This window comes from Ambystoma mexicanum, chromosome 2q (genome assembly GCF_040938575.1).
Source record: "Ambystoma mexicanum isolate Mex_15411 chromosome 2q, UKY_AmexF1_1, whole genome shotgun sequence".
Lineage (NCBI taxonomy): Eukaryota > Metazoa > Chordata > Amphibia > Caudata > Ambystomatidae > Ambystoma > Ambystoma mexicanum.
In genome coordinates, this window is record NC_090924.1 from 534,223,574 (window position 1) to 534,236,058 (window position 12,485).

General features: G+C 42.8%; 1 protein-coding gene across 1 annotated transcript in view; it reads right to left on the minus strand.

Moving 5' to 3' along the window:
• Positions 1-12,485, minus strand: part of DNAH3 (dynein axonemal heavy chain 3) — a 1,861,430-nt gene that overhangs the window by 1,189,797 nt on the left and 659,148 nt on the right. The window contains exon 23 of the mRNA XM_069647670.1: positions 9,327-9,463. Coding sequence (XP_069503771.1) covers positions 9,327-9,463 — 137 coding nt within the window. The remainder of the gene's footprint in view (positions 1-9,326; positions 9,464-12,485) is intronic.

A 12,485-nucleotide genomic window follows, 5' to 3' on the forward strand; every position in this document is an offset into this window, starting at 1 on the left:
GAAATCATTGCAGGTTTTTGATGAATATAAGTTCCTCGGATTGAATACCAACTATCATATCAAATCGGCCCTACCTCTTAGATTTGCAGAAAAAAAATGAGCACAGCGACTGCCCAAGCACGTAACCTGCAAGCATGTTATGGGAAATTTTCCTTGATGCCAGTACTGATTTTTTTTTATAAACAAAAGGTTGTTCCTACTATCATTTATGGCGCTGAGTCTAGAACATGGCGCCCTGAAAGGTTTTGGTTGCGCATTGAGGGATATTTTTGGAAAAATGATTGAACCTCGCCCAGAGTCTATCATTGTGTGTCCTGAGACATGAACTAGGCCTTTGTCTTTAAACACTTTATACATGTGGACAATGTGTTCCTTCTATAGATGGTGCTTATTTGCTTGTGAAGAAGGGCTCCCTGATGTGCATTCTTTCCACTTTTACAAACACCACACCACACAAAATGAAGCAGCTATGGAAATTGAAGGTGCAAGATACTACGCGACTTGCTGATATACATGAGGATCTTTTAAAAATGGACCCAGATAGAGCTAAGAAAATATTGTGACAGTCAGATTCGATCACTACTAGAGATCAATGTATGAAACAACATCTTTTGCAAGAACATGTTTTACTACCCAAGAAGCTGAATATTGTAGAATCGTACCTCGTTAAATTTCCGGCTCCGAAATATAGAGACCGATATTTGAGGTTTCGGTTAAATGTATGGCAGACTAATGATGTATTAGCAAGACGTAATATTATAGACAAAGAGAAAAATATTTGCAGGTTATGCCAGAAACCAGACCAATCAGAGACCATCAGACATTTGCTAACCACATGCCCCTGGCTTGCTAACAAGACGGCAACTGTATTTTCAGCACTTTTTCTGCGATTATTATATATTAACACCGGAATTGTTATGGAATATGCTTTTTAATTGTCAACAAACTTCTATGAAGTAAGCTATTGTGAACTATCTAGAATCACTCAAATTAACGTAATTCAGCTCAAACATAGGCTGGAAATTGCATTTGGGATGCCTCATTCTCGCTATAAATCATAGTTTTGAAGGAGAACTTGCATGGATAATGAATCTTAAGACTATGCTGAGGCATATTTTCTCTATTTGATCTGTTAGGTTTAGTTTTCATATTCATATTTCTTTTCATTTTTTTTTACCTTTCCCACTCTTGTTTTATTTTATTGTTACTCTAGTTTTAAAACGAATGTATTTTATGAAGATTGTAAAAGTTGATGTTTATGAAAATGTGTCTATTGAAAAGTTGATTTTCTTCAACTAAATCAATACAAAAAAAATAGTTTCCAACTTCCACAGAGGCAGAGAACAGAGCGATACAGTGGTCTCTCCATTTACCATTGCATACCCCCATGAATGTCAACTGACTAACCGAAAGGCATCAATCACATCAGTACAAGCACAGTCTTTTAGCATAGGTGTCAGTGCCTTTTGTGCATTCCACCCAGCGATTTAAAGCCCTGCTGTTCACTGGGATGACGTAGGGATCCGTGGATCTTCGTATGTTTCAGCGGCAGGCAAGAATTAACACTGGTAGTCTGTTCTCTCCCCCGTTGCCGATTCAGCTTTTACCCTGCCGCAGCTCCAGCCATTACCGTGCTTACCGAGGTAAGAACAGTGATCGACCTTAATGGTAAACTTTTAAATTGGCTGGATAATACAGGGCATATTTGATGTCTGTTGCCATTAGTTGCTTCTTTATAGCGTCAAACTATTGTCTGGCCTTCTGCACCGCCCGGGTGAAATCGGGGAATAATGCATTCTTGGCTCCCTGCCATTCCATTTTTTCCCTTCAGTCTTGCTGGCAGTAGGATTGTGTCATATTTGCATCACAACTGCTCTGGGCGGGGCTCCAGGCAGCAGGGGCTTAGCCAGAACCCAGTGTGCTCATTCAATAGAGAAAAAGTCAGATAGTCCGGTGGGCCCCGCTAGATGCTTGAATCAGGACTCCATGAAAAGCACGATCGAGGGACCCTCCAATCTTGAGGGAAGGCCTACAAGACAGACGTTGTTCCGCCGAGATGCTCGCTCTGCACCCTCCACTTTATCTTCCAGGATTTTAGTACATTGAATGAAGTCTGATAGCTGAATGTGTATTGTAGTTAAAACATCCTCCACGTCGGACATCCTGGTTTCCACTTCAACCATTTGGGCCAAGATGTTATGGTGGTCTTGCCAAAATAGGCCAACATCAATTCCAAGTCAATGTTACTGTTGTTTGATGACTTGAAGTCATTTATGGCCTGCATAACACCCAGCATGGAGGGTGTACCAGATGAATCGTGTATGCCCATAGTTGTTGTTTCTCCCACTTGGGATGATCCCTGCTGGGCAGGCGAAGAAGTATAGCCTCCAACTTCCTCTGCATACTGTGCTTGTGGGGTTTATCTCTTGTCATCTTTGTTATGGAGGTGGACCTGTAACATGGCTCCAGGCCGTCCAGAAGTCTGCCAAAACACGAACCTCAGTGGGGTTAAAAAAAGGGGCAGGTTCCACAGAGCAGTCCCCCCTCACCTGCGACTTCACCACTCACAATTGCCCAACCCAGGGGTCCAGAACTTGCCCCTATTGTTTTCACTTCATAAAGTGGCACAGCAATGTCCTCCTGCACTCTGCCACCAGTGGGTCTTCCGACAGGCCGAGAGAATGGGTCAGCAACGGTCTGTGAGTCATGGGCCACCAGCCACAAATGCCCACCATCACCGGGCCACACACCTAGATCCCAAAGAATGGGAGTTAAAGGGGAGACCACTGCCCAACAGCACTGGGTGTTGGTCTGACCAGACTTGGGACAGGGTTCGGTCAGCTCCCTATGCCAGATGGTCTGCTGCCAGTCCTCTAGGGCCAATCAGTGCCACGGCCTGCTCCCTGTCACTTCAGGATGGACCCAGGATAGCTGTGCCACTCACGTCTGCTGCAGCGTTAGCCGGCACTGGCCTCTGCGGCTTCTAGGCTTCCGGATGTCGACCCTCAGAGTATATGCTGTTCCTTTGGTTCCACCATTGGAATGGGCTCCACTCCTGTGTTACATCGATGCTGCACAGCAGGCGCCAGCATCGCTTCAAGAAAAGACGTTGGTCGTCATAAATATCAGGATATTTTTAGGGGGCTATGCAGAAGTCGAGCAACTGGACTACATTATGTTGCTGTGTTCAAGTGTAGCGGCCTCCAAGCCAATGGGGAGGCTCAGATCGTGGCCGTTACAGATGGTAATCCTGCTGCTCGTCTCGGGAGGATAGCTCAGTGCCAACGTGCTCGCCTTGGAAGCAAGACAACACGGAGCAACACAGGTTCGATCCCCGGGTCCGCGCTTAGAAACCTCTGGGTATTAAGCGCGTCATAAATAACCTATCATATCATATCATATCTCTGAGCCTCCTCAGGACTGGCGGCTGCCATCTCCCCTTGCCGGGGAATAAGTGCTTCTAAACGCCCCTTTCACCTCCCCCTTCCCAACATTTCTCTCCCTCATGCCCTTCGCTCCCCCCCCCACACTTACCTGCTTTTCGGGAGCAGACACGCTGGAAACACTTCTGTCTCCAGCACGTCGGCTCCAGATCTGCAAAAGGCCGCCATGGAAAGAAAGCTCCTTTCCACGGCGGGCACTTTTTTGTTTACTTTTTTCCTTTTTTTTTGAATGGCCGCTATGGGAAACGAGAAGGGACTGTGTAGTCCCTTCTCCCTTTCCACTGCGGCCATTTTGTCTGTTTACTTTTTTTATTGTTTTCAATAGCTGCCATGGAAAGGCAAAACAGACTTTGTTTTCCCTTACCCAGCGGCCATTTGTTTCCTTTTTTTTCTCTATTCCGAAACGCCAGAGCGCCAGAGGAGAGATTAAAAAGAAACAAAACAAAGCCACGATGTAGCTCAAACTCCTTTGATAAAAATCTATTTGTTGAAACATACTCTCCTCTCTCCAAATGAAGCACTCTAAACAATCTTAAGAAGATAGGCTCAACTCACATATTCCCAAACCATATTTCAGATATTTCCAATTATTACTATTTAAAATGTTTTCTGCATTAAAATACAGCCAAGCTGAGTGCATCCTTGAAATGTCTGCTAATTACATCCATTAGTTGTTTGGCCTGCCTACACGCTGAAGCTCAGTCATGAAAATTGTATGCCTCGATCATAAAATAATTAGAAAATTATTAGATAGCACAGGTCTGAAACTACAGCTTGGGGCTGATTAACCCAATTAGTAGTGCATTCATGCCTGTATCGTAACAAACAGAAACACATTACAAGGTACAGGTTTGAAACCACGATATGGGTTTGAATTATGCAACAGGAAGTAACGATTCCATTTAACAGGGAATGACCAGTAAATGATTGATGTGAGAGGAGCTTCGGGGAGAACACAATGACATAATAGTTAAAAAAGAAAAGGATGGCTATTGAAATTGGATCTCCACCAGAAACATATTGAAGCATTGAAAACGTACAGAGGAACGCAAAACACATGTTGGCTATGTTGTAGTTACTACTTTTACTTGAATGTTAATGGTGTACATTGTTATTTAGTCTTTATTGTGATTAAAATTGTTAGTTGACTGTTGGAAAGGACTATACATTGTTATTCAGCAATGAAATACGAACCATTGTCAAATCTGTAATTAAACATGCAAACGTATTTGCCAGTTCTACAAAATATATTTGCATAAAGTTTATATATTTTTTTTTTAGATCGATAGTGCACAGCCAAAGGCTTCTCACTTTGTGGTATTTAGTAGAAGCTGCAACTGGCTAGATGGTTGCTCTATGCATTTAGGGCTCACCGCACCTTGTTTCAGAATGCAACATAGCTATAATTTAGTGGTCAAGGGTATAATGTAATTAGCTGGATTGTAGTTGTCAGAATCTATCAGTTCCTTAACATGTTTAATTCCTTATGGATTCTGAAGAACCTGGCGGAGAATGGAGTATCAGTTTATGAGTTAACTGCTTCCGAAGGGATCATAGAGATTTTAGATAACATTTTGAAACACATTGAACAACTTTATTGAATAGAAAAAAGTACACAATGATGGATTTTGAGGATCAATAGAAACACGCATTGGTCTGTAATGTCCTTGCCATCTATAACTGAAATGTATAGGTTGCACGATTTAGACATAAGGAATGTGGTTTTCCTTAAACTGCATTTTATTGCCACCTATGACTGTTTTAATTACATTTGTTAATGCTTAGGACCCCCTGCTTCCCCTTGAAACCACCCAAATCGCCCCCTACCTACCATTCTTCTGCCAATACTCATCATTCTCATTGGTATTGCTTCACATGCTCTCTCTCCGTCTCTCTCTCTCTCTCTCTCTCTCTCTCTCTCTCTCTCTCTCTGTCTGTCCGCCCACCCATCCTCTCTCTCTCCATCACTTCTCCCTCAGCCCCTTCCACTGTCTCCCAATCACCATCCTTCACTTTTCCCCCACCTCCCTCAACTATCGCCAAATGTAAATTCAAGCCCGTCTCCATGGTCCCCTATTTCAACCAAGTCAATATCATATGGAACGCTCTCCTTTATTTGCTCACTCCAGTGATCTCAACTTTACTGGATTCAACTCTTCACTGTGCTCTCGACATAGCCTAGCCAGATCCACCTATTTCCCTAACTTTGTTTCATCTCTTCACTCACACCCTTGAAAACCATCAAGGATCCAAGAGGTGTACTGCCCCCACCCCTCGCCCTTTTCTTCTCTCCCTCTCTCTCGCTCTCTCTCTCTCCTTTTCTCTCTCTCTCTTTCTGTCTCTGACAATGACTTTTGCCTCCTATTACTCCATTTAAATTACCAAAATAATGGACACCCTGCCCACCTTTCTATCTCTCCCACCCCCTCCTTCATGTGCTTCCTCCCATCTTCATCACACCTTTGTCTCTATCCCACTTCGCCCTCACTTCCTCCACTGAACTTCTACCCATCCTCCACTCATCAGCCCATCCTACCCTCCAATTATCTGTCACCTCCGTTCACCTCTCTGCTTCATTCGACCTCTCTTTTGCTCTCAACTTACCCCAACTGGTATAAAAACAGCCACAGTCATACCGCATATACAGAAACCAAGTGCTGTTTCCAACAACCCATCCTTCTACAGACCTTTCTCTCTCATTCACTGACACTCTCACATCCTTGAAAGGGTTGCCTTTAACCCTTAGTCGGCTATCTTCAAGTGCACTCCTTTGCTAAGCCTCTCCAATTAGGATTCTGGTCCAAACACTCCATTGAGACTGATCTCATCCATGTCACCAATTCTCTTAGCACTGCCCTCCACACTCACCTCTCTCCCATCCCTCTAGAATTTGCAGCTGCATTTAACATTGTGATCATCCCTCATTCAAACTATTTCCCTCCTTAACTTCAAGGATACTGTACTCTACTAGGTTTCCCCATCTGTCTGGCCACTCCACCTCCATCTCATGGAACGTCAGCACTTTACTTCCCTTGATCCTATATACATCCTCCCTATAAAAACGAATGTTCTCCTTTGGCTTTATCTATCACCTTTTTCTGAAGATACTCAGATCTTCTCCTTCCCCTCCTTTACCCCTGTAATGTCTGAGTGCATAACTAGCTCCCTCTTGCTCAGCTCCTCAAAGATGGATGGTATCTTTCTCCCAACTCCAACATCAACCCCATTCTCTTTCCCCCTGACCTCCTCACATGTATGGCTTGCAGACTTAGGGTTCTCTTAGACAACAACTTTAAACTCTTTCAGTTCTTCATGGCCTCTGCCACCACAACCAGACCCAAAATTAGAACAATCCTCCCACACCTCACGCACCACTCAACGAAAACAGTTATTTCTCTCTTGTGCTCAGCAAACTCGACTACGGGCAAAGCCCACTTCTTGGTTTATCCCTTTACCCATATGCTTTCCTTAACCAAGTCCTCAACGTTTTGATTCATTCCCTTTTCAATGTTCCCAGATATTCCTCCACTCTACCTACCGTCGCAACGCTGGATAGCTCCACGTGAAAAATTGTTCTCTCTTTAAATACCTGCTACATGCCTATAAATGTATCAACGGTCTTGCCCCCTTCCCCCAACCTTCCTGATTGCATGTATCTATAGTCTCTCTCTCAATCTGTATGTTCCTCATATCATCACCACCTCTCAGTCCACCAGATTCCTCTTCATGCTTTTGCTCTGTACTTTACGTGCCCCAATCCACTGAAATGCACTCCCTTTGCCATCATAGCCATCTCTTCAGTGGAGCGCTTCAATTTAACCTGCTAGTGATGGGTGTCCCCAAACCTTCACACCCTAATAGCCAAACTAACTACCTGATCCACCTTTTCTGCATTCTGCCCTCAGGATCACCCTGTGTAATTTGTAAATACAAAGTTTAGATTCTCAATGCTCTTATGCAAAGGCACAGAACATTAGTACTGTCTCCGCTCTATGCTATTGCCTACTTCATAAGTCATTTCAGTTGAAAATGACTCCCAGCTCTTCAATAAATATAAACACAAATAAAGAAAAAGTATGTTAAAATTCAACCGACTAATCACATGGAACAAGAAACATTTTACACTTGCTTGTTGCTTTATGTTCTATAAAAGTAGTTTGAGTTAAGGTAAGCATTTAACTTGGCCTTTGCATGCAAGTCCTTATAAAAACTTAATTTCTGTCCCTGATCAAAATGACAAGATTTGCAGTTTCTTCATTTATAATTGAAAGGATTTTCTGTAAGGCCCATTATGTAATCGCTCTCACGTTCCCACCCCTCCAACCCCAAAGATATTTTTTGAGTTAGAAGTCCACTTTGCAGCATAACATGCTTTTCTCACAGAAACCCGATTTAAAGACTGATTTATGTTAATATACATCTTTTGTGCTTTTGTAGGAGACTCCTTGGGCTTATTCAATTCCTCAAATGGCTTGCTCCATCTGAAGTAGCACTAGCTAATTATCTTCCTCTGTCACATTTAAGGATTCAAAGCCTGCCCCGTACAAAACTGAGCTTTACTTTGACATGCATAAATGTCAGTATTTGTTATGATATCATTGTAACTAAACTCTGTTCCACTAAGAAGAATGAACCATCCTATATGTGAGTCCCTATGATCGTTCACTTCCAAATCAGTTGCTGCATGATGGTCAGCAAGGTGGGAGTTCAAAATCTACCCCATTCACAAGCCCAAAACATAATTAACAGGATTCCTAGTAACTTGGAAAAGGGAATATTTTGTGTATTCCTTTTTTAGGATGTTCAATTATCGAGGCATATACAAAACATTCCTGCCTAAGGGTTGCTGTGGGACGGGATTCTATCCTGCATGTCTCAGGTCTGTTTCTGGCTCGCGGCTTGATGCGCCCTTGTTTCTTGTTGGTTTGGGCTTGAGGCCATGTTCCACTGATGGACCAAATGATTGTGCAGTGTCCCCTTGGGCAAACACTGTTAATGAGTGGTTTAGAGCTTTGCACTCTACTGCCTAGATACTTGCAGCAGTCAGTGCAAACTATCACATGTCATGGTGGCTGATGCTGAGGGTCTTTTAAGGCTTATGTTTTGGGGAATACCATGACCAGGGTTCCACTCATGGATTTCCATGCATTTCTAGCATCCTGTGCCCGCGATGGCTTATAAGGAGTCTTCTTAGTGAAGACAATGCTCAGCCAACCTTGCTCTTGCAGGATACCCTGCTGATGTTAGGTATTTGAACCCCGCTATTGGTGTTGGCTTCTATTAACTTGATGTTGTACTCCCTCTGGGCTCTGATGACTTCAAATCTCCTTTCACTGCTTTTGCATAACTGGGTCGGCCTCTCTATCTTCTATTGGTGGAGTCCCTTGAATGTCATTCTGGTTATAGTCCTTTGGGTAGTCTTATTCACTTTTCCGTGGACTCTGGTGTAGTCTTGCTGTCTGACTTGTCCAGGACCTTCATCTCACCCATGACCTTCCCATGCTTGTGGAGCATAACACTTCTGTCTTCTGCTATTCATATACTCTGAGGTATTTATCAGCTTGAGCGTTCTGTTGCATATTACACTACCTTGTTACTCCATTAAAACCTTGAGGTGTCTGTTCCAGCTATGGGGATGAAAACTTGCATTCTGGTTTCAGCTTCCTCTCAACCTTCCCATTGATGATAAGTATCAATTGGCTAGTAGGGGAGGAAGGATGTTCGGGAGTTGTGTTATTACAATTATTGTTAGTTTATTTTTTCTGTTGTAAGCAACATCAAATACCCCTTGTGTCTGAAGTGTGCATGGTGTAAAAGCAACTGTCTTCAGACAAATGGCCTGAGTGTAATGGAACACTATGTGAAACCAATGGACAATTGTACCTGGGAAAGAATAACCGCTTCTTCTCCAAATAGAAATTGAGTCCCCTTTGGATGTCTTCCAACAGAACATTTGCTTCGGCAAGTCTTCCAAGCATGTTTGGCTGTTCAGTTGCTACAAGTACTTTGGTGTCTTTTACCTGCCATTAAAAAAACACAATGAACATTAAGCTAAAGTACTCATCAAGATTATTCACCACATTTGAAATTTTCTCTGAACAAAAATTCCAATTTTAATTAAATTTACAATCAATTTCAACTTTTTTATTTCTTTTTTAGACAATAAGGCAATATCAAAAGAGCATAACAAACACTAAGTAAATGGCACCAGAAGAACAGCTTTCATAATTCTAAGTGCAAACATACAAGTATAATACATACACAGGTGATTCAGGAGTGCTAATCAAACCCCAGAGCTAAACTACTTATCATATTCACTTTCACATTATAGATCATCCTTTGTTGTGTCAACATCTTTAATTTGATGGCAGGTCAGTAATAAGATATTGCAACATTGTATTCAAAATGTTAAGGCTGTGTTTTTCCTTCTGCAACCCCACACTCACTGTCCAAACGGTGCCTGGCATAGTTCTTTCAGGGGTTTTCCCCCGAACCGGTGTTTTAACTGGATAAATGTCCCTTTTTGTACCACTGATAGATATTGCTCTTACTTTTTATGAGGACAGAAAAGTTATAGATCAACAACATATGGAAGGGTACGTTTTGTGAAGGTGGTACAACCATGCTATGGGTCCAGCAACTGAGACTACAATTCTCATCTGAAAAGAAGATGTACGTGCACTCCAGTCTCTCTAGTGCATCCATAAAATACTTCAAGTTCTTAGCAAAAGACTATCTAGTTCCGAGGCATGATCTTGGGCCGTTTGGGTTCATATCTGTGTAGTTTCCTGCAAGCAATCAAGGGTGGGTTAAGGGTCCAATGCTCTTGCTTGCTAAGGAGTTGAAACCTATCAGCAAAATCCAGTGCAGAACGTGCAATCTAGGAAAAGCAATACAAGTACTTTTGAAGAGTAATGCTCACCAAGTTTTAAAAATCAATATTTCGGCCATATTGATTTACACATAAAGTATGGGAAATATCGATGTACTATTTCATACTGGTTAATCCCATCAAATGAATCGACAACCCCGTTGGAACCACTTTGGTTAATAATGCTATAATATGACTGTCAAAACCAGCTTAGTTCACTAAGAAATTCAAGCTGAAACGAATCGCTGACTACACTTTGATCCATGTGTAATATTCTCATATGTACCTTAGATTTTGTTTGGAATCTGTAAACATTTGTGCTGTGAATAGTTACTGCAATTCATCAATGGTTTCTCTCCTTCCCTGCTCCTTGTCCCACCATGTCTTATTTCCCAGCTACCCTAATATTGGGAAGAGTGGAAGGAGACAAGAAGGCACTGGCGTTGCAGAGAGCGCTAACGATTTACTTTGAAAGCGACGATGGCCATAAAAGCCCCAGGGCTCTTTTACTGTCCCTACGGAATGCCCCCTTTCACCAAGAGAACCCAACTAGAGAAGTGACAGAGGTAGGGAGGGAGGTGGACAGGATGTAAGGGGAAACATGGGTAATAGTGATGGAGTGTTGCAAGGACATTAGCGGGAAGATATTCAGGGATGTGGGTGGACCCAACACCTTGTTCGCCCTTTGACCACATACAATGGGGTTTGGCAGGATGTGGCAAGCACGCAGAACAGCTCTGAAGAGCCTGAAGGCTAATCAGCTTAATGCTTCTCAGCAGCACCACCACTCTTATCCTTGTTGCACACCGAGCCATCACCCAGATGCACAGTTCTGCCCAAGGTGTCCCTACCTTACCATTCTGCAGGAGTTTCTGGTTTTCTTCTTTAAAATATGCCACAGTAACTTGAGCTTCACCACCCAGCCAGGTTCTGCAACTATTTCCCTCAACCCATGCACACAATCTGCTCTGATGACAGTTCTCCTCATGCACTTATAACCCACAGTCATCACAGAGGCCCTACCCATCCACCCAGCACAAAGGGCCATGTTACGAGTTTGGTAGTTATTCGGCAGTAAGTCTGTCGAATTGCTGCCAAACTCGATTACTGTTACTGCCACTTGGGTCCTGTGGAGTTACCATTTGATTACAAGTGGTGGTAGGGCAGCGTAATTCCCTCTTTTTGCAGTCCATAGGACAAGACTTTTGGTGAATTCATAATGGCAGAATAACCACTCAGTAAATTTGTCAATTTCTAGAGGTAAAGTGGAGAATTTACCTCCTAAACTGGACTTGAATCCTCCACTTTTCCTCCAATAATCAGCAGATTTACTATGTGGTAATTCTGCTGGTGGTAAATCTGCCAAAACCTATCATTTGTTGGTGAGGGAAAAATGGTGGTAATTCTATTACCACCCAAAAAGTGACAGTAACTGAATTACTACCCTTCTTCCCACACTGCCATGGAAATAATTTAGCAGTAAATCTGCCAAATGACTGCCAAACTCGATTACCATCACAGCCACTTGGAGTTGCAACAGGATTACAAGTGGTGGTAGGGCAGTGTAATTCCCCATTATTGGAGTCCATACGATTCTATCAGGTTTTTTGGTGGCTTTCGACTGGCAGAATTACTGCATGGTAAAAGCTGGAGGTGAATCTGCCACTTTTCCTCCAAAAATCAGCAGATTTACTGCACTGTAATTCCGCGAGAGGTAAATACACTGAAGTCTATAATTTGGCAGCGTGGGAACAACAGTGGTAATTCTGTTAGCGCCCAAAAAAGTGGCGGTAACGGAATTACCTTCACTTGTTTCCAGCACAAGAAACTTGTAATGGAGCCCATAGTCTTGTATTAGGCCTGCGCTCCTCCTCAGTACTTTGAATAGGGATATCTTCGTGGTGGCATGTGGTGCAATCCTATATTGAAAACTTGATTTATCACCACCCTATCCCAGTCACCTTCATTACCAACTGCTATGCGCATGAAATCAATGTGGTGTGGTTGAAATGCTTCACACATAGCTGTTTGCGTTCGGGTGATAAAGTACAATCGTGAAGTGAGCATTGCCATCATCAGCAAAGAATTCCTGCATTTCCCTTAACAGCAGCTGCATGCCATTGTCCGTGAGATGTTTCCTGGGCTTTTTCCTACAACAAACTGACTCAAGA